This window comes from Palaemon carinicauda, chromosome 38, assembly GCF_036898095.1.
Source record: "Palaemon carinicauda isolate YSFRI2023 chromosome 38, ASM3689809v2, whole genome shotgun sequence".
In the NCBI taxonomy this organism is placed as follows: Eukaryota; Metazoa; Arthropoda; class Malacostraca; order Decapoda; family Palaemonidae; genus Palaemon; species Palaemon carinicauda.
In genome coordinates this window covers 23254970-23277909 of record NC_090762.1, presented here as the reverse complement: position 1 = coordinate 23277909, position 22940 = coordinate 23254970, and the positions used below count along the sequence as shown (strand labels likewise).

Here is a 22940-nt window from a genome sequence, read left to right as displayed (position 1 = left end):
TCCCCTCTCTCTCTCTCTCTCTCTCTCTCTCTCTCTCTCTCTCTCTCTCTCCCCCCCACGTGGTTTCCTGCCCCAACTCCCCTTCTTGCAATCAATGGATGCTGACGTCAAAGGTGCCTGCCTGCGTTCGTTCGAGTTTTTGTGATGGCTCTGTCTTTTGCCTCGCTTTTCTAACAACAACAAATGTAGCTGTTTCTAGTCCACTGAAGGGCAAAGGCCTCAGATGTGTTTTTATTCACGTCTAGTCAAGGCCTCACTACTATACAGTATATATCATCATCCTCATCATCTCCTCCTATGTATATTGACACAAAGGGCTTTTGTTAGATTTCTCCAGTCGTCTCTGTCTTGTACAGTATATATATATATATATATATATATATATATATATATATATATATATATATATATATATATATATATATATATATAATATATATATATATATATATATATATATATATATATATATATATATATATGTATATATAATATATATATATATATATATATATATATATATATATATATATATATATATATATATATATGTGTGTGTGTGTTTATATATATATATATATATATATATATATATATATATATATATATATATATATATATATATATATATATATATATATATGTGTTTGTTTGTGTTTGTTTTGTGAAATGCAATGTTATAAAGTTTAATTTGTCAGGCAGTCGGATGATATTCTCTAAATATGATACAGAAGAGCATAACTATGTGATATTTTCCATTTTTTTTTTTTTTTCATAGAAAATATGCTGTAGGTGACATTTGTTATAAGGTCATTAGTGTGTCTTATCTTGATATATGTTTTTGATTTTTCTCAATGTTTTTTTCTAATGAAATAATCAAATCATATTAATTAGATATAAATCATCATAGTGAAATTGTGCAGTTTTTCAGATTTAATGATGTACATTATTTTCTTTTCTTCTTGATTTCAATGGTTACCAGCCCTGTCATTTATTCTGTTAATGTAATTTACTCCATTTTTCAGGGCTATAAAATGCAAATTTTAACCTAACCTGTGCGACAATTTTTTTTTACCAGTTCGTATACTGTTATATTTAGTTGAAAACTCCAATATATTACCCTCCTTAATCATATTTCATTCACGATATATAAAAAAATTGGAGCATCAAATAATTTTGTTCTTTTATTTTTTCATTCACTTACACTTTTGGGTAACTATATTTAATGAGAAGAGCTGGGGAAGTGTTTGAAAGGCGGATACAGTGTAAATAGTCATTAATCTAGTCATAGTAGATGGGAACAGACTGTTAGAATATCTGTAAGAATCAGCCATTTTAGTTTTTATGCTGTATGAGTATGTTTGGTTGTTTAATTAATCGTGTATCAAAATGCATTTACTCGGTGAAAATGAAAATAAAATGTCTATGAGAAAATTTCATAACCAAGTATTGATGAGTTTTTTTTAGACATGTTTACATACCAGTTAAGTCTAGATTACATAATACATACATGAACATTTCATCATGCATTCATGAAGTTAAATCAAAATATATACACGTTTCATCAAAATACATTATACATATTGTATAGAATTATGTACATCCTATTTTGGTTTGTTTCAGCAGAGTCGTGGGTGGACTTGTCCAACCAGCCAGAGGAGAGTCCTGATCGAGTGACGCCCCTGCCCTTCGGAAACGGCGAGGAGTACATCCGCCTCCTGAGGGAGGCACAGAAGGAGAGCAACCATTCCTCGGCCAGGGTGTCCCTTGCCTCATCTCGCCGTGACACGCCTAGGGATTCCCCTCACGATTCGTAAGTCTCTCTCTCTCTCTCTCTCTCTCTCTCTCTCTCTCTCTCTCTCTCTCTCTCTCTCTCTCTCTCTCTCTCAGGAATGAAAATGTAGACTACAGCAATCTATTCCCCTTGGTACAAATCAGTCCACAGGCTATAGATACAAACTGGATTTGAAAAGATACAACACCACTCACTGCGGTACTTAATTCACCTGCAAAAGAGTAAATTCATGGAACAGACCTCCGGCTTATGTAGTGACCAGTAACACGGTAAACGAATTCAAGAATAAGACAAGATCATAAAAATTCTAATAAAAAGTTTAAACTAATTAGCTCTACTGGAGAGCAAGTGGAGTCTCTGCAGCTTGACAAAAATAGTCTTTGAGACATCCAAAGTCCTTATACAGTAACTATTTCTCTCAAATGGGAGAAAATCAACTATCCAATGCTCCAAGGTCAAACTGGTCTAATTAAATTTTCCTCTTCTAAAAGATCAGAGAAATCTGATTGAACTTCTCACCGATATTACCTGTCTTCATCATGAGAGAGAAATTTTATTTTTAGACTCCAATTTTACTATGCCATAAAACTTACAGTTACACACACTAATAATTCTCTCTCTCTCTCTCTCTCTCTCTCTCTCTCTCTCTCTCTCTCTCTCTCTCTCTCTCTCTCTCTCTCTCTCTCTGTGGGGGGTTGGGTCCTTCAAGACATTTTGTAATTTTTCTGACTTTTATTATCAGCCAGTAATTTTATGTCATTTTCATATTGTGCTTGAAATTTTTCAGACCGAGGTCTCCTCCAAACAGTCCAAACACAGAACTGACCACGGACCCAGAGGAGGCTGTACCGAAAGGAGTCTATATTAACTACTATAATAAGGTAAATGTTGCTTAATATCCTTTTTTTTTTATGTACCCTATACACAGGTTCATACGAGTTTCATGTATAAATCTCTATATTATAACATCAAAATGGCTACGAATATGGCATGTCATGCTGCAATGTCTACTGATAAATGGGTCCATATCCGTAGCTGCGGGCTTTGTTTGTCGCGCAATAGTTCCAAATTCCATTAATTAAAACCTCATAAAATCTTATGCATAAGTGCCCAGCTTTTTTGTGACTCCTCCCAATTTTCACCAGCAGATACACTCTACCGTAGCCATACTTCCCAAACTAACGGTAAGAAATATATTGACCTGTGCAATGCTTACTGGGAGACAGGGGTGGGGGCATGATATTCAAGGTTAGGATGGAAGTACTGTACTTTATATATGCTCTGTGATTTATGGCACAGTAGGTCATGTTATTTTTATGTAAATACTTGGTCAAAGCCCCTTCTTGCCTGGTCATGTAAGGATTTGGTGTAATATGTTATGTAGATACGTGTTACAGGTTAGTGGGTTGGGGTTCAGTGCTGATCCCCTTCCCCTGATGAAGTAGGTTATGTTAGGGAGTCAAAGGGTCTTAAGTCCCACCTCAGACAAGGACCCAACTTACTAGTTTTCTAGGCTTAGTAGGTATGGCCACCAACAAAAGTTACTTCCAAACGTACACCACTATTGACCTCATCAGTAAGATTTTTCTTGCAGGTTAATAGGTCTGTACTAACAGTAGAACAATTAGGAATATGTCCAGCAGTGCATATCATTGATTCTGGACATGTAGGTCTGGATTTGTTGGCCATATGACATTTTAAAAAGAATAATTCTATTACATGTTTGTCAACAACTTGAAGGTGAATTTGTGAAAAATTAGTATGGTAGTGAACATTTGATGCTGTTTTTTTTTTTTTTTTTTAATGTTGGTGGTGCTTTGCAACTTGAAATAAATCATGCAAATTTTGCTGGTGTTCAAGAGTAATTATATACTGTATGGCTGTCTTTTAGACTATTAGATTTTTTCCCCTGCATGTCACATTTCACATATGTGTTCACTTGTAGAATTTTTTTTTTTTTGTGGGAAACCCATGAACAATTTTTTCTAGAACACACTGTTAGAGATATTTCTTTCATAGCTAGATATTAAATATGTGTGAATTTTTCAGGAAGGTGACTTCGTCAGTGTTGAGAAAAACACCGAAACAGACTGGATCTGGGATTGGAGTAGTCGGCCCGACCAGACTCCACCCAAGTAAGTTCTAAGTGATTTATGAGAATTTTGAATTATACCAGAGTTACTGTACTATTAGGACTAGGCAAGTGAAGTAGTGTTGTTGTTGTTGTTGTTGTTGTTGTTGTTGATGATGATGGTGTTTTTTTTTTATAGTAAAAAGAGATATTTCCACTGGTTTTCTGCTTGTATTGATACAAAAATTTTCTCTACTTGGAGCCCCCACTCATTCAAGAGTGATAGAAGTATCCCTTATTAAGTACCATTGCTGCAAATATACAGTTAGTTACTGTTTAGACACCTAGTATCTTAAAATGTATTAAAGACGTTTAATATAGGACAGGTCATTGAATAATTACAGCAGATAAATTTAATGCCATGAATATTCTCAGTATGTAAGGGATTGAGCTTACACTTTGTTCACTAGTTCCTTTCTTATCATGTTACTATGTTACTCTGTTGGTGATCCAGTCAGTCCTTAGTATTCTGAAGACTAAGGCTTTTGTTTAATTCATCTCCATTTGGTCTTCAAAGAATCTATGGTGAAGTCTGCATCTCCTGAAGCTGAAGTTCTGGATTTGGGACATCTCCTTTTGAAAAAGAAGTGAAAATTTTAATATAGATAGCATTGACAAAAATTTATACTGTATAAATAGAATTAAAGAAGTTAGGCTTATTGGTGGGAAAACTATTGCAGTACAAGTATTTTTAATTAATGCTATTAATTTCAAGTAATAAGGATGATTTACTTATACAATATTATTCGATAATTTCATCAGTTTAGTGATATGAAATACTGGTACAAATCTTATAAGACTGAAGAGGTAGTGAACTTGTATAGGCTAGTTATGCAAATGTCAAAGTCTTGATACTTTTATCATACCATCTTAATGTGCATTAGTTTGGCTTTGCTATATAAAGATTATTGTACTTGTAAGGGTAAACCCACTTTCTTTGTCAATTCAATTACTCTTAATTTTCACTGGATTGCAAGTCTTGTGTGATAAAGATGGTAATTAGAATATCAAATGTAAGGATTTGTATCGGACATCTTGTAATCTAGCAAAAGGAACTTTATGCAGCTTTTATCAGATTTATATCTCATTATTATAGTGATTTTTTTTATTGACCCCATTTATTTTATGTAATGCAATTTTGAAAAATATGTTGAATTTAATTTATAGTTAAAGCTAGAAGTGGAATTCTTTTTACCGCTGGGATATCTTTTAAATTCTTAATTGTAAGGTATAGTATAGGTCCTTTGTTACTTATCAGACTATCATACTGAGCAGAATTTCTTGCTTAGCAGAAATTCAGACACTGAAAATTACCTAAAAGTTGTCGAATGATTATAGGAATTTCATAGATAATTTTTTATATATATGTAGATTTATTTTTCATAATTTTTATACGCAGTATATATTATATGTATATTTGATTTACAGTACATTACTGCCTTGAGAGGTAAAGACACTGCATGAAAGTCTAATTAGCCGTGGAGAATATATACTGTCCTGTGATTTAAATCTCTTAATACTGAGTACTCAGACCATTAGATACCTTGCTTCCCTCATTATCTGTGTTCCTGCGGTGATATGTTACACAATATTCTTTGTCATTTGAATTAAATGCCATTTCTTTGTTCTCTCCAGGCAGTGGCGGTTTAGTCACCCTGGTAAGGGTGTGAATCGTGGCGCAAGCATCCGACGTGTGATGGTGGGAAAGTCATCCCTGTTTTCAAGGGATGTCCTGTACACACTCTTGATCACTAATGTACTATCATTACTGATCGGCACAGGAATTGGGTAAGTTGTTCTGTTTGTGAACCTATGGAATCATCCTTCCTTCTGTCATTAATCGTAGAAATAAGGATTACTACAGAATTAGGGAAAAATGTACGTTGTTTATTTAATTCCCATCTTGTTTTGTACAAGAAGCAAAATTGTCATTGGATGTCATTTGGATTGCTGCATCAAGTTATTGATATTTTGGAAATATATTGGCTGTACTGTACATTCATCTTTTATAATATTGTTAAACATGGTTCAGCACTTTAGTTCAATTAATTAATCGTTGTTATACGTTATCTTCAAGAACAGTTTATATTATTAGTAAAATAATTCATGTATAGAATGGATTATGATCAGTTGCTTGAGAAATATATTCAACCCCATCCGTTTTCATTCTTTCCAGGATTTGGCTGTCAAAACGCTCAAGCAGTGGAACGATTGTGACTCTACCCATCAATTGATCTCTAGCTACCTTGGCGAATGCCCTGTCTTGCCCTCTGCTTAGCAGCAGCAGCAGAAGCAGCATTTGCAGATACTTTCCTCCCAATGCTATTTCTTTATCTTCTCACGGGCTAATTCAACATACATTTCGCAATTAAGTACTGTATCTCTTTAATTGCTTATAGCTTTAATCAAGACTAGATGTCTACTGGGTTATGTTTTCATTTGTTTTTTCTATGATAGGGGAATGCCCTACTACCAAGAAATTTCTTTTTATTTACAAAAGAGGGAGATGATGTTATTTTGTGTACTTGATTTCTTCATTACAAGTTTAGAATAAATACTTATTAAATGGATTGGCAGGGATATTCAGTGAGGGAAAATTTTTCTAAAATGTTGCTAAACATTTAAAGATCCTTTTATTTTATGGAATAAATTTGCACACAAGTGGAAGTTAATGATCAAGGAGAGTGATGTGGTAAGCATAAACTAAAATCCATGCTCTTGGAAGTTCAGTGACAGATTTCATCCATATGATTACCTATACTGTACCAAGGTTTTCTTATATGTAGCAGGATAGCAAGCAATGTTTATGTTTTGTCCATTGTTACTTCTCGCACGAACAAATTCCACTTCTTGTGGAATTTGTCTTGTTAGGGCTGACAAGGAAAAGTCATGTCGAGTTGAGCTGCCTTCAACTCGATGGGGAGTTCTTCCGACGTAGTGCTCTGTCTTGTTTCATGATTGTTCTGTGTATTTCTTTAGTTGTACAGTCTTCATTTTAACAGGATACATTTCTGTCATGAAAGTAAATCTTTTACTTTATCATGGCTACATTGAAAATTTTAGTTAATGCCACACATGGAGAACTGTACAAATTAGGCTGGGGAGGAGGGATAGATATCTAGTCAGGTTTTATTACAAGGTAGTGCCACATTCTATGGCACTATCCTGTGTCTGAAAAACCTTTTCCAAAGGAGTTTTCATTTGTGTTCTAGAAACAAATGATTTTTCAATGTCAACACAACTTCGTGATTTTGCAATCATGGGGTTTATTCTTATCTGTTTTGAAAAAAAAAATATAAGTCATGTCTGGGCAGACAGTGGGGCCATTATATAATGATATGGCTGTGGGTCTCAAATTCCCCTTATAGCATTGTGATCACTGCATTAAGGCTGACTAAACTTATAAATATAGTACTGTAATAGCTGAAAGCTTGAAGGGCAGGCGATTAGCACAATGTATGTACGACCAATTTATGGTTAGCTGGTGATTTAGTAAAATTAGTGTTAGCAGCCCGTAGATATATATATACATCGTGAATATTTTATGACTTGGTGTTTGTCCAAAACACACATTAGCAACAACTGTCTTTTATTCACGCATTTATACAGTACTGAATGTACTTCTTTTGACCAGGAAGCCACTTCTAGCAAGTAATGTTCAATGACATTTGCAACTAGAACGGACAGATTACCAAATGTTACATGCCATTGGTATAAGAAACAATCTACCTACTTTTTCTTTTTATTCTTATTCAGTATCAATAAGGTATATTAGGAAGCTATAATATAGCTTTCTTGGTGAAAATCTCTTCACATTTTTTCTACATGGAAAATAAAAGAGCATCTGGTTAAACTATTATGTTACTGTACAGTACGGCGGGGCAGTGTTACGTAGACTCTCTTTATCTACATTGACAGCGCCTTCAGTCGCAAAAGAAGCGTAAGAAATTTAATATTTACTGAGTGTCAAGTTGTTGTTTACATTGTTAGAGATTAATATGTACAGTAATAGCTAGTATTTTATTTACTCTGATGCAGTTGAGCTTTTTGCTGAAACAGAAAGTCCAACTTGCTCGTCTTGATTAGCTCTTTTTCCAAAAAGCGTTTTCTAAAGATTTTCCTGTGATAAGCATACAATAAAAGCTTATAAAATAAAAAAAAATTACACAGTATAGCGTTCTTTAACACAATATTCTTATCCCCTTTTTCTGTACTCTCCTTTTGTGTCTGTACAATTGAGTGTTCCACATCATATGGGTTCTTCTCCTCCACTGCTGTATTGTCCACAATTAGTTTTCTTAAGCTTACAATGCAAGATAAGTCCTTGCATGCAAAATTTCTTCGGCAAATTAATATTCTTCTGGATGACCAGCATTGTTGGGGTATCAGTATCCAGCTTTCTAGTTTTGTATTGCTGTCATAAAAAAGGCCAAATATACAAAGGTAATATACTTTGGGTATCATTATCCTTATTAAAAAAAAAAAAAATGTCAAAATATTTTATATTCTTTACCAAAAGTAACAAACAAATCCCCATCCTGATTTTAACATTATTTAAATGCTATAAGTTTTTATAGATTAGATGATTTTGAATTTCAATTCTAGACCACTTGTAAATAAGTATCCCATTAATATTATTATTATTATTATTATTAATTGCTAAGCTACAACCCTAAATAAAGCCGAAAATGGATGAACGCTAACCTATACATATTTACGTTTGCAAAGAGATGGGACCTCGGAAGGATTTAGTACGTCTTGACTTATCACGACTACAGAATCTCTTGATTCATGACTGCAGTCAGCTGCCAAGATCATTCAAGTAGTCAGGAAATTGCCGAGAGAGGTTACGAGATTTGAAGAGGAGCTGTATCTCGGTAACAGCATCATACAGTACTGTATATGATTGACGGAAGACAATACAGTACCCATTACAAACACATAAACCACAGTAGTTTCCGGCTTATTGGGATCAGACCTGAAGAAAGTAAAAAAAATTTTATAACTAACCCAACAAAGGGAAGTCTAACAAAAATAAATAGTTTCAAACAAGAATTATTGCAAGATATAGTTAATGGATTCACAAGATTGAATATGCAAACTATCTAAACTTATGAAATGGTATGTAAAACTAGTCAAATAAGTCGCCACAAAGTTCAAGTAATTACAAAGATTGATGCATACGACTTAAAGAGTCCAGGAAAATTGTGAAAATTATTTATTACTGTGGAGATACCAAGCGCAAAGGTATCATTTACTTATTCTTAGTTCATGGGGTCATAAAGTTCTTTGAAGACTAATATTTTGTTATAGTTATAATAAATGATATAATGGTTTCTCTGTTAGCTCTTGAAAATGACTGAATTGTTTTCCTGTGACCATTGTGTTAACCAAAGTACCATACATCACTGTACATATATCTCAGGACAATATAGTGTACATGTACTGTATTTGGAAGATCACCCACTCCTGCTGGGTTGCCATATGTCAGTTATTACTACATTGATCATCCTTGAATGTTAGATGCAAAAATCAAATCCATGCTTCGCCGTTTTTATGTAATCCTACGACTGTCTCAATGTCAATCCAGTACGATAAAAACAGCTGTGGCACCCTAGCAGTACCAGCTGAACTCGGTTGAGTCCCTTGTTATGCTGGAGGAACGTAGAATAGAGGTCCCCTTTTTTGTTTTGTTTCATTTGTTGATGTCGGCTACCCCCCAAAATTGGGGGCAGTGCCTTGGTATATGTATGTATGTATGTATAAAATGCCTATAGATAATGAAAGTAATTGATTATGGTATACATAGCATTGAACAGAAAATATGATTATCCTGTTAGTACAGTATGAAGGAAAACATATGCTACTTATGACAACCTTGTTTTGATTCTCTTGAAGGAGTACAATGTCATACAGGCTCTAGTTTGTAACTTTATCCTAACCAAAGCTCTGTTGGCTTTGTTACTTTTTGATATCAAACAATTATTTGTTTCAATACGTATACAACCGTCGTCCTTTTAAATAGGAATACTTCAGGTTCTGCTGACAAGGCTCGAAGAAAATGCATTTTGTGTGGTGGAGAAGAGGGATTAGGCAGTTCTCTAATTGGGTCGACTACATTTCAAGTCCAAGCCGTGGCCCTGACCAGACAGCCACTTACCATGGCCCGAGCTGACTTTTATTTAGTGTTTTCTGTGCTTTCTCTTTCACTTACGCATTTTGGTATTGTGTTGTATTGTTTCCTTATTTGTGTTTCGTGGAGCAATCCCACGCGATGGGTAAATGCCCGGGCCGTAATGATCATCATTACGCCACCTTCATGATTCGACAAGGTCAATCCTCACTCAACTTACATTCCTTGCAAGGGACAATGGTGTTCCCACTTGTCCACATGCCTGGAGTGTAAGGACTGGCCAAAAGATAAACGTGCGTGCTACAACAAGAGGAGGAAGAAGAAAACAGAATATTTACCCTACAAGACAGCTGTGGGTTCAGTCACCCCAATCCCTTCTTCAGGATCAGGGTCCACTTGTGTGTCCCCCCCATACTCTGTTGGTGATAGTAGGTGTGGTTGCTGTTTCCCATATGTGATGCTTAAGGTGAGGTAACTCAAAGGTCCCTGGCTGCGGTGTGTCCCTTTTTCTTATCCCAGATCTGTCCTCCTTTGGCCTCCAAGGTTCTCCTACACCCAAATCCTTTCTAGATCTCGTCAGGGCTAACTTTTCAAAAAGGGTTACTTTGTCTTAAGAGATGCCCAATGGCATGGTTAGGCGAAGTGCTTGAACAAGTTCTAAAAGAAACGGTTTTTCCTGGGTTATGTACGCTGAGTATGTGCATACCGGGCCATTTCCCTCTCCAGGGAGACAAGGGCATCTTTGAACTTTGTTGCTAGGGTGACACCGAGTGGCTCCAACCACTTCTTCAGTCCCCATGGATATAGCAACCAATAGCAACTTGCTATTGGGAAAGCGAGTAGTACAATACACTATCCCTATCATTCCACACGCTCAACCAAGAAGTCCAACAGAAAGGACGTGTTACCACTTCACTGTCAGTTGTGCACACGAGCTTAATTATTCCTTCACCCTTCTCAATCCCCGTGTAGTAGGAAACATTGAGTGTTGGGTAGGCATATGAGGCGCAGGGAGGGAGATGTGAGGGAGACCCAACTCCGGCATGAGGACCCAAACTAAAGCACCCCAGCGCAAGCATGAGAGGCACTCTAAGAACCGCCCCAGTCCTTCCTCCAGACATCACTTCAGGAGGGGCCTAAGCACCGATTCATAGGAGACAATGCCATGCGCCAGGAGAGAGAGCAATTACTGTCCTCGGAGAGGGAAGGTAAGAACCTTCCTCTCCTGCAGTTGACGGCAGTGCAGATCACCCTTTTCATCAAGGTTATCCTGTTGGGGGATTTCTTCATCTCGGTAAGGTCAGAGAGGAAAGCCTTGTGGTTTCTTGCCAAGTCCGCGTCCTCTGAGAGGAAAGACCAGTTGCTCACACCAGCACAGGTTCCTCCCCAAGTAGGTGGATCACCTTTCACTTGCCAGTTCATATGCAGAGGATCAAGAATGAAGCACTAATATTTTGTTCAGTGTGAATAGAAGGTACAGGAATCCCCATGGATTTGGGCCCCTCATCCACACACATTGAATGGGAAGTAGAGTCCACTTTCCAGAGCGTCGTAGCAGACATCAAGAACTTCAACAAGTTGAGCACGCCCTCTTGGACCACCGTGAAGCAGCCAGTCACAACCATTGACTAGTCATTTAGAAGGGTTTGTGAGGTCAGGAAGGCGAACACCCTGCCCCTCTCTAACAACACTACTGTATCTTGTTACTGTAAGGAGTTAAACGAGATGGTGGCAAGGATAATTTGAAGAACAACTGGTCGTCCTAGCTTCTAGCATCCTTGAGAGTGCACCAAAGAAAATTTTTATTACTGGAGAGATCAATTCCCTCATTCCATCTAGTAGAGGGGCCTGTCGCAATCTTGGCTCCAGATTGGACAGTACAGCATCTTGATCAAGAGTCCACCAATTTCTCGGCAACGGAGACACCGCTATCACCGCGATTCAGGTGATCTCCTGGCTCGACCACTGGTCTGACAGTTTCTTGCTTCGCCATTAGGAAAGACTTAAGGAAGCCTGAGGTACTTGAAACTCATCTTCTCAGGCAGTAAGGCCATCAACTTGCTTATGCACTGTAATCTCTAGATTTAGAGAACTGGACCCATAGACAGAGACGCCGTAGTTTCAAGTTACACAAACATCTAGGGAGTAGGGAGACCTTAGACCTCAGGAACTTCACTTTCATGTCGACCCTACTCATTTTTCTTTTGGAAGAGATAGACAAGGCGGTAGAAAGGTGGAGGCCTTTCCCAGTCGACAGGAAGCAACAGGCTTGTACCAGGATCATCCTTCAATCGCGACCCAGTCTTCGCAACCACTCCCACGGTGGAGAACAATACAGGCTTCCTGCAGATCATCTGCCTGTAGAGGTGCTTCGTCTAGAGAAGGCTTCACCAGAAAGGTTGACCGCCAGTTCCCCTCATAATGTTTCTACTCTGGGCTGCTCCAAAGAGGGAAAGGTTGTACAGGGGCTCACCAGTGGTAGGAGTGGCAACCACCAACATAAGTCTCCACATGTGAGGGATTGCCTAGTCACCCACCCGGAGAAAGGCTAGGAAGACAGGTCCGACAAGTGGACAGTTCAAGTACTCCGGGACGGGTATCACATTCCGTTCACGAACTCTCCTGATTGAAAAAGATGTATCTGTCTTAACTCATGGGTTGCTCATGGCCCTTGCTCTCCATTATGACATCCAGAGCATGTGGGGAAAAGGAACCTTTCGGGAGGTCTCTTACCAGTCTCCAGGTTTTTACAGTCACCTGTTCCTGATGGAGAGGACATCGAATGATGAGAGACTAGTTATCGATCTGATTCCATTGAACAGGTTTATCCTGCAGGCGCGCTTTAAAATGAAAACAGCGAACATCCTATCAGCAATCAGGAAGGGGGACTCAGTGCTGCCACTGAACTTAAAGGATGCATATTTCAAGATACAAACTCCTGCAGTTCTATGATGAACTGGGAGAAATTGCAGTTGATCTCCACTAAGGAAATGTTGTATCTGGGAATGAGGCTGGATTCAAGGGTGGTAAATAAGTTTCCCTCGGATGACAAACTATCTTGGCTTCGGCAGATATTGGCTCCTTTCCTTGAATACAGTATTTAGCCCTAATAGCCAAGCAGTGGCAGAGGTTTCTGGGGCACTTTGTTGGAGAAACTAGTCCCTCAGGGAAGGTGGCGTTAGAGGTCAGTGCAATGGTGCCTAAAGACCCAATGTTTGGGAATGGGTCCCCCTCAAAGGATGATCATGTTCAACCAAGAGAGCAGGTCGGCCCTCATTAGGTAGTTACAGAAAGAGAATTCCGAGAGAGGAACTTTTCTGAAATGGCACTGCCAGAGGTACTTCTTTTAATGGATGCATCCAAGGAAGGATGGGGCATCCATCCGAAAGGGGACACCGTCCTTGGTAATTAGATCCCAGTGGAGTGAAGGCAGCACATCAGCAAACTGAAGTTATTGGCAGCACTGTAGCTGTAAAGGCATTCATGAAACAGATTCAAGACCACTCGGTCTGGTTGATTAGCAATTATACCAAGGTTGTAGCTTACACTGACAAACAAGGGGAAATAGAGTAACCCCTTGTGTGCCTGGGTGATGGAGGCTTACTCATGGACAATATTGGAGAGTTCCTTGCAAGGTTTTGAAGGAAACAACATCTTAAGGTAATGTTGGTTCTGTTAGTCATCTTAGATGCAATACAATATTAAAACACAGCCAATGCATACGCCTCGTGACGACGAAGATATCTGGAATGCCCCGAGATGGAAAATCGCAATGTTGGAACGTCCTTTAGCATTGGTACACTTGATAATGTAATATACAAATATGCATTAGTACATGCAGTAGTAGGTGTATGAAACGTTCATAGAAAAATAGTATTGTCTTGTACATCATTAGTGCAGACATGAATGATACATGACATGCTAGCTGATGTAACGATCTCATGTTTTATATAGTTATTTACAGGAGATATTTAATGGAGTAAGTGTTAAGACTGAGGTTCTTTTTGAGGAAACGAAATGTCATAACAGACAAACTTGGGCACTGAGGTCAAGTGGTCAGGTCAGAGTGGTCCCTTTCATCCTTAAGTTTTGAGAACTCTTTTGACTTAACGGAGGTTCCCCGACCATATAACTGTTTCCGACCAGCTTAAACCACAAGCTGCTTGTCTATTGCTCACCAGTTCTGGACCCGATAGCATTCATCAAGGACGCATTCCAGCATCCCTGCAACGTGATTGATGTGTACGCACTTCCCACCTGCCTAATTAGACGAGTACTCAACAAAATCCTTATCATCCACCACCCTTTGGTTAACATTAGTGACACCAAAATGGCCTCACATTGGAGTGTTACCTGGTTCTAGTCTCCCTTCTCATGGATAATAGTAGCTTTTGAGACCACTCCTACTATGCCAACCCCACATGAAAAGTTATCTGCTTCTCTCACCCCTATATCCTTATGGGTGGAGACTATCCAGTTCTTCCTAGGAAAGAACAAGTTTTCAATGGGAACCACAAGAGGGATGTCAGACTACCCGAGAAAATCCTTCACAGCAGTTTACCAAGCCAAGTGGGCAGTCTTCTGTGCCTATTGTTCATTATTTCTCCTATCGTTCATTTATTTCCTTATTTCCTTTCCTCACTGGGCTATTTTTCCCTGTTGGATCTTGTAGGCGTATAGCATCTTGCTTTTCCAACTAGGGTGGTAGCTTAGCTAGTAATAATAATAATGATAATGAGAATGTTGCTCTGGTTTCAGGCTGTGTGTGTGACAGACTTCCTCGTGTTTCTTTGTAGGCACAAGAGATTGTTGGTACTAGCTATCAAGGTCTATCAAGGTGCCCTAGGTCAGGTCTTCTGGCTTGACGGTCTTACCTGGGACCCTGCAGAGACATTTCCACGGTCATGAGGATTTTCGAGCAGTTTTGCTCTTCCACATGGGTGTGAGCATTAGAAAGGGATGTCAGGAGGGTCCTATCATTTCTCAGGAGACCCCTTTTCAGGCCCTTAAGGGAAGTATCGGACAGACCTAACCCTCTAGGTAGTTTTCCTACAGGTACTAGCATTGACCAAGTGGGTGAGTGAACTACACAGAATTTCCCTCTTGGTCTTGTATTTCAAAAGTTAAAAAGAGTTGACCTTCAAGTTCATCTTGATATTTGTGCCCAAAACACAGAACTCACAGTGAGCGATAAACGATTTGTCTTGTTTGCAATCTCTCCCTCAGTACTATTTCAGTGCCAAAACAAACGACATTCTGCAGACCATCCATGCAGAGCCTTTTCATAGCCACAGAGAGGAAAAAAGAAATCAATCGGAACAAAATCATAAGGAGAGCTTACAAAAGTAGTGGTGTCACAACTGTATGGTGGGTACAACCTTGGCCTTCAAGAAGAATGCCTTGGTATGGCAGGTGTTAAGGCAGGGCAGGGGTATGGAAGTAGAAATTCACCTTTACTGGTCACCACCTAAGAGAGTTTACCCACAAGACATTGAACACATTCTGAGGGCTGGTCACTGCCATCCATCAAGTAATTTAGCGTGGTTTCAGATAGCTCTAAATTCATAACTGTTGGATGGAGATGTTTTTTGGAATGAGTGTTTCTCCTCCTCTTCTTTACTCTCTCTTCCCTTCCTCCTGTTCCTCCAGTATGTGTCCACCACTCAGAGAAGACAAATCTACCTGGTGAATTCCAGAAAGTGGAGTTCGTTCCATACTCAGCCTATTCATCATGGGTGAGGAGTGTAGATTCGACAATGTTAATTATACAGAACTTCAGGATAACATATTTTGTCTAGTTTCTCCCCGGAGGGGTAGTAGATATGTCTCTTGCTTCCATCCTATGGACTGGAAACAGATCCTAGTTGAATACCTGTAGGCTAAATCTTTGGACTCCTGTGGTTGCATTGATAGTAGGGTTTCCAATCTCCTAACTGTGAGTCTCCTATCTAAAAGATGAGAGTTTGTATTTGCATAGGAACAAATTCCAGATTTTGGTACAGTAATTTGTATTTTTCCTAACTATATAAAACCAGAGTCCTTTTTAAGGTTTACTGCCCACCTCATCCTTTGTGGTAGGAATCCCAACTACGCCCAAGTGCCCTAACTGCAAAGAGGGCCACACTGCCATGGCTTGGGGATGCCCTGAAAGGGTAGCAAGAGTGATTGCTGCCCTCCCCAAGTAGAAGAGAGAAGGGCCTAGAGGAAGACAGCTCCCAAACCTCTGCCAAGAAGGAGGTACTACACTCAAGAGGAGCTCAGAAAAAGCTCCAGAACTAGATCCTCCTCGAGAGCACCAACCACCACACCTCAGACTCCAAAACCTCTCCCCAGAACAATTTTCATCAAAACCACTGTTCTGATGGAAAGGCTCACTGACCTGGTCACACAGGCTGTGACTGGAAGAATAAGTGCAGATACAATAGCAGCCAGCATTGAAAAGGTCCTCATGTGTTTCCTTTCCAAACCCAAGTCGCCCCCCCCCTCTCATGCTGTCAAGGAGATCACATCATCCACACCTCCCACTCCATCTCCACCATCACCCACTCCTTCCACATCCGCCACACCAGACACCATCCCCATCATCCTACTCACCCCATCCACCATCACCTCATCCACTCACCTCATCCACCCCATCCACTGAGGTCAAGATAATTGTCTTCGCCGCCAGGGACCCTAGACAGTTTAGTTCAACATGCACTTAGGAATAAGAGTCCTGAATTGGAACTGGGCCGGAGTGAGACCAAAAATATTCTCCCTAATTGCGGTATGTAAAACGGAGGAGATAGATGTCATCCTGTTACAAGAGACATTCCTGACAACAGGTAAAAAACTCGGAATTGCAGGTTACAACGCCTACACCACACCACAGATAAGCACAGACAAAGGCTTAGCATACCAACAACAAGGTTACACAATGTAATTCCTTGTGGTACCAGTGTAGAAACAGCTGAATTAAAAGATATACATATATAACATATACAGGAAAATAAACAGGGAAGACACTGGAGAGCTGCAACTGACACAACTATTTGCCCATGCAGAAAGAACGCCGACACTTATATGTGGGGATTTTAATGCACATCATCCCATATTATCATTCCCATCAATGACAAACCCTTAGGGTAACACATAGCCTTCGCCCTGGAGGAATTTGAAGGAGTCACCCTACTAAACATAGGACAACCCACACACATAAGAGGAGGCAGACTATATCTGACTTTTGTCACAACACCTAATCAGATGGCTAGTGCACTCAAACCTGATTAGTGACCACTTTGCCACAGTAACAGAATTGGAGATACAACAGCTACCTCCAATTCCACCACCTCCACCAAGATGGAATCAAGACCTAGCAGACTGGATCTGCTTTAAACAAGCCATAGAGGAATGGGCAGTAAGCTACAATCCTCCAGTAGATCAACTAGAGAAAGACCTAGTTGATGCGTTTCACAATACATCTGATAAAGCAATGCCTCTAAAGGCAGCATAAGGAAACCATACATACAGACTCCTGGTACTACTGCCCATAAGTCAGGAGACTAAATAGGGTCACAAAAAACTATAGAGGAAGATCCACAGTAGAAAACAGAGAACTACTGCAAACAGTTAAAAATGAAACGCAACAAAGAATCCATGGAATAAGAATAGAAACATGGATGGAATGGTGTACAAACTTGTCACAGTACACAACACTCACAGAGCTATGGAAATGGCTACACAGAGTAGCCGGAAGAAAGAGAACACCAGTTGCAACACACCCACACCCGCAAGAATAGGCAGAAAGAATTGTATCAGCCTTTACAAACAGAACACTATCAGCTAATCTCTCCCCTGAAACCAGAATGTTGCAAGAGCAACTGGTGCCAGCCAGGTGGGAAGAGATCAACACAGCCTGCCAGCTACAGGATGACACAGACACCCCATACACAGTCGAGGAACTGATAGCAGTACACAAGACAGGGAAAGACACTGCGCCAGGAGCAGACAGAATCACCTACACAATGATCAAACACATGGGTCCAGCAGGAGAAACTGCATTCCTGAGGTTGATAAACAAAACACACCTTGAGCACACAAGGCCTCAAACCTGGAGACAGCAAGATACACAGCCGATTCCCAACCCAAAGGATCCAGGAAATCTCAGACCAATAGCATTAGTATCCTGTATGGAAAAGACAGGAGAAAAAAATTGTCCTAAACCAGTGGTTCCCAACCTTTTTTCTGTCATTTCCCCCCTGCACCCAGTTCAACCATCCAGATTTCCCCCGTCATGCCCCGCCCAGCCCTCATGCCCACTCGCCTGCCTCAGAAATGGGCATGACACTCCAATTCTCCCCTTGAATATCATGTCTTTGAGAAATGATATGATCATATCACAATTGAATGGCTAACAACAAATTGCCGCACGTACTATGAGGACATTTTCCGCTTGTTTTAGTTAATAGGTAGTGTAATTATTTCCCCCCTGGAAGCTTCAAATTTCTCCCCAGGGGGAAATTTCCCCCAGGTTGGGAACCACTGCCTAAACAATGAAATACAATATTGGCCCCCTACACAAGCAGCTGTATGCATATCAGGAGATAATCGGCACTTCTGAATGCATTACTTATGTTCTAAGTTGCATCAATCAAAAGAAGGCAACAATAGTCTTCATAGACTTTGAGCTTGCAAGCCCAGTAGCAATGCTGCAATCAGTGGCCAGAAAAGGAGTTAAAGGTCACCTACTAGTATGGACGAAAAATCACGTGCTAAGAAGGCAAGCTAGAGTCAAATTCCGAGTGATTTCGAATTTTCATGACTTGGAAAATGGCATACCACAAGGAGGGATTCTCAGCCCCATCCTTTTCAACATCTTCATGGAAAATATAGCCTCACTCCAACTCCCTGAAGGAGTAGAGATATTTATCTATGCGGATGATGTATGTGTAATTGCTCGAGGACCAGTCAGGATGGTCAGAATGCAAAGAGCACTGAATGCCATCAGTCACAAGTCCAATGAACTGGGACTGAAAACAAACATTGGCAAAACCAAGGCTATGACAATCAAAGCCCCAAACCCCTGTACCCACTCACAATAGGAATGGAACCCCTAGAATGGGTGGACAGTTACACGTACCTGGGAGTCATAATAGACAAGCAACTCTCCTTCAAGGACGAGATCAAGTATCTCAAAGAAAAGGCAGATGCCGGACTGGCAGCCAAGAGATACATGACTAAACTCAATGACAGCACAAATGAGTATGTTCAAAAGAAGTATTATCTAGCCTGTTCCAGAACGCTAGTGGAATATGCCGCTCCAACCCTTACAAACTTGACAGATGCCCTTAAAAGCCTCATTAAAGGTTTTTCTAAACAATGTCATAAGGCTCATGCTAGGAGCCCCAATATGGACAAGACTGTGCAACCTAAGGATGGAGACTGGACTACCATCCCTTGAAGACAGGATTGCACCAAGCAATGCATCCACAATCACAAAGATGTTCCTCTCAGACAGAGACTTTATAACCTAAAAGAGGGTGAGAGAGAAACTATCAAAGCACCCTGAGGTCCGAACCCCAAGCTTCTATGACAAAGACCATAGCGACAACATAAAGAGCCTGGGCCTAACTGAAGATGTCATGCAGCTAAACCCAGACTCAGCACAGGGTCCACTGCACATTCCACCTTGGAAGAAACAAGTAGCAACTTTCAGCTATACTAAGCTTGTTGTAATAAAACAAGCACTACAATACTCTATTGATAATGAGGAACGACCAGTAGTCATACATACCGATTCACGATCCTCAATGCAAGGAAAAGAATAAAGACAACAAGGCCCTCCTAGCTGATATCAAGGCACTTTTGTGTACCAGGGAATGAGAAGGCTGATGAAATAGCCAAAAGCACCAGACACATACAAAATGTACGGGTGCACATACAGACTGCACTACAACAGATTAAAAACAAAATAAAAACACAGCTCAAAGACAATTTAATCAAGGAGCTACACAATTGGATAAGGAATGGCTCTCCATCCGCTACATGGTACAAATGAGCCACGGAGCTTAGAGCCTCCACCCATAGACAGATACACCCCGAGAGAGCAGGCTGTGTACATACACAGGCTCAGACTGGGATACAAGCTTAACTGGGAAATCATAGACAACACTCAAAGACGTGTGATCACGCGGATCACTGTGATATCTTACCACAACAAGCCCTCCTGCACTACCTACTAGAGTGTAGGGAAACAAGTCAGCTGAGAGGTGATCTACAAATAGACAGCAACTCACCACAGGCCTGGTTGGCTGCGGCCACACTGGAAAAGGCAATTGTTGAAAACATAGGGACATACAATTGCTTTCATGACTACCTCCACCAAGGTAATAACCTCAGAATACTCATTTAACCATCTCATCCCCTCACCGTAAGGCCCTATTCACATCATCATCTGTATTTTCTGAACTTGATTTACTACTAAAAACTTTCCGCAGGGACCCTAGGGAGTAAAGGGTTGGACAACCCCACTGTAACCTTTTCCTACTATTCAAAGGCCTTACATCACACTTCTCTAACTACCACTATCCGTGACATGATGGCACTCTCTTAGTACCACCATCATCCTTACCCTGTCCACAACTATCTCTACCACTAAAACCTTTTCTAATTTCCTTTTAAATTATCAACTTAACTTACAATTTGCAGGTTACTTATGGGCCAACCAAGGGAAAGGCCCGTGCCAACAAGATGTGTTGGCTTTAATACACAACCAACCAACGAAACTCATCCTCCCTGTAAACCTTAAGCTGTGACCTTGAGAATGGAGAATCAACCCTAGCGGGAAAAAGGCCTAATCCCCCTATCCTTCATACTCCCTCTTCTCTATACCACATACACTGGATGCACATTCTTCTTCTAGCTTGGTCAGAATAAGGTAAATGACTCCTATTTAAAAGGGCTCAGATTTGTATAGTTAGGAAAAATACAAAATACTCAAATTTGGGATTTCTTTAGGGTTGTCAACCCCAAGGATTTGATGACACTTAGGAGTCATCCGTTCATATAACCAAAGTGCTATCAAGAAAATCTATTCAGCTCTCTAATTCAATTTTAAGCTTCTTTTGATCACAAGTCACTGTTCACTGGACAAAAGTCTCGAGCCTAACAGCAATTGTGTCACAGCTGGGATCACTAGAAGGTTATTAGTATGATGTACATAATGCTTATTTTATCACTTAAAGGAAAAATAAAAGTTAACTAAAATGTCTCCATAATTGATAGAAAATTATTACAATATTAAAAAAGAAATTGAATAGCGTCGAATTGTTTTAGCCGAATGCAAAGAACAATTTAAGACAAATTGGACATGATAAAGATATGAAAGGGGGTGACAAGGTGATAAAGATTGTGTGTGCTTCAGACTTGTCTTGGCCAACGTTGTCCTCCATTCTTCGCAATAAAGATCATACTATTCAATATGCGACTGAAATGGTTTCGTCATAGAAAGCTTCAAATGTTAACGTGAACAGGGGTATAGTTTACTTTGAAAATGAACACTTATTATCCTTTTGGGTAGAACGACAGATGCATGAATAAACTCCTACGATCCAAATATTTATTACTGGCTAAGCTACAACCCTAGTTGGAAAAGCAGGATGCTAAAGGAAAATAGGCCAGTGAGGAAAGAAAATAAGGAAACAGGTTGTAGTATGCCTGGGTGTACCCTCAAGCAAGAGAACTCTAATCTTAGACAGTAGAAGACTATGGTACAGAGGCTATGGCATTACCCAGGACTAGAGAACAATGGTTTGATTTTGGACTGATTTTCCACTAGACAAGCTGTTTACCATTGCTAAAAAGTCGCTTTTGCCCATACCAAAAATAAAGTAGCCACTGGACAATTACAGTGCAGTAGGCTACTTAACCCTGAGTGGATAAGTTTTTCGTTATCGTACTGTTGTCAGGTGTATGAGGAAAGATGAGAATAGACAAGATTATTCTGTGTATGTGTAAGCAAAGGAAAATGAACCGTAATCAGTGAGGGATTCAGTGTAAAGTAGCTGGCCACTTTCTGGCCATTAAAGCATCCAATAACTCGCTGTAATATCTCATAGGGTGGCTGGTGCCGTTGCCAACCTATTACCTATAATTTATTAAGTAATTTCACAATTGTGTAAAAGTTAGATAGTTTGACAGCAAGATGGAATCCGGAAAGGTTCAATACAAACTAAAAATGGTTGCAGATTCCACATTTGATAGTCCCTCAATACAGATAGGAGTTGGGGACAAACGGATTGAAGTACTGGAGAGTGATATGTTGCTAACAGAAGACCCCGTTGGCGTGTAGTGACATCAGTGCACCATACGTGATGCACTGTAGGCATCACTAATAGGTCTTTAAGAGTGTTAATTCAGCCTGTAACTGCACCCGCTTTTAAGCCCGTTATCATACCTCTTGTTCCCATTTCCTTGCTGTCCAACCATTCAACATGATTTATCTTAGATAAATTTTGTTTTTTTATCAAAATCCTAAAAGCATACTTGACTCGAACGAATAATCTCCATTTTAACAATTTAAAAGTTATTTTGTTTCCGATATTTAACTTAATTATACTTTATTTATTAATCACAGTAATGATAATTAGCATGAAAAATATTTGCAGTTTTCCCATATACAGTATACATACACACACACACACACACACACACACACACACACACATATATATATATATATATATATATATATATATATATATATATATATATACATATTTGCAGTTTTCCCATATACAGTATACATACATACATACATACATACATACATACATACATATATATAGTTAAACTGTAAGGTTTCCCCAGCTGCACCTCAGCGCTGAATGGCCTCACAAGCCCCA

The 22940-nt window shown here is 39.5% G+C and overlaps 1 protein-coding gene across 1 annotated transcript; it reads left to right on the top strand.

The window, feature by feature from the left end:
* Positions 1–1595: 1595 nt before the first annotated feature.
* LOC137630257 (BCL2/adenovirus E1B 19 kDa protein-interacting protein 3-like) lies at positions 1596–8377 on the top strand. Its single transcript, XM_068361711.1, has 5 exons — positions 1596–1813; positions 2583–2676; positions 3845–3930; positions 5562–5714; positions 6103–8377. Exons 1-5 carry the CDS (start codon positions 1596–1598, stop codon positions 6158–6160), a joined length of 609 nt encoding a protein of 202 aa, XP_068217812.1. The 3' UTR covers positions 6161–8377.
* The last annotated feature ends 14563 nt before the right edge of the window (positions 8378–22940 follow it).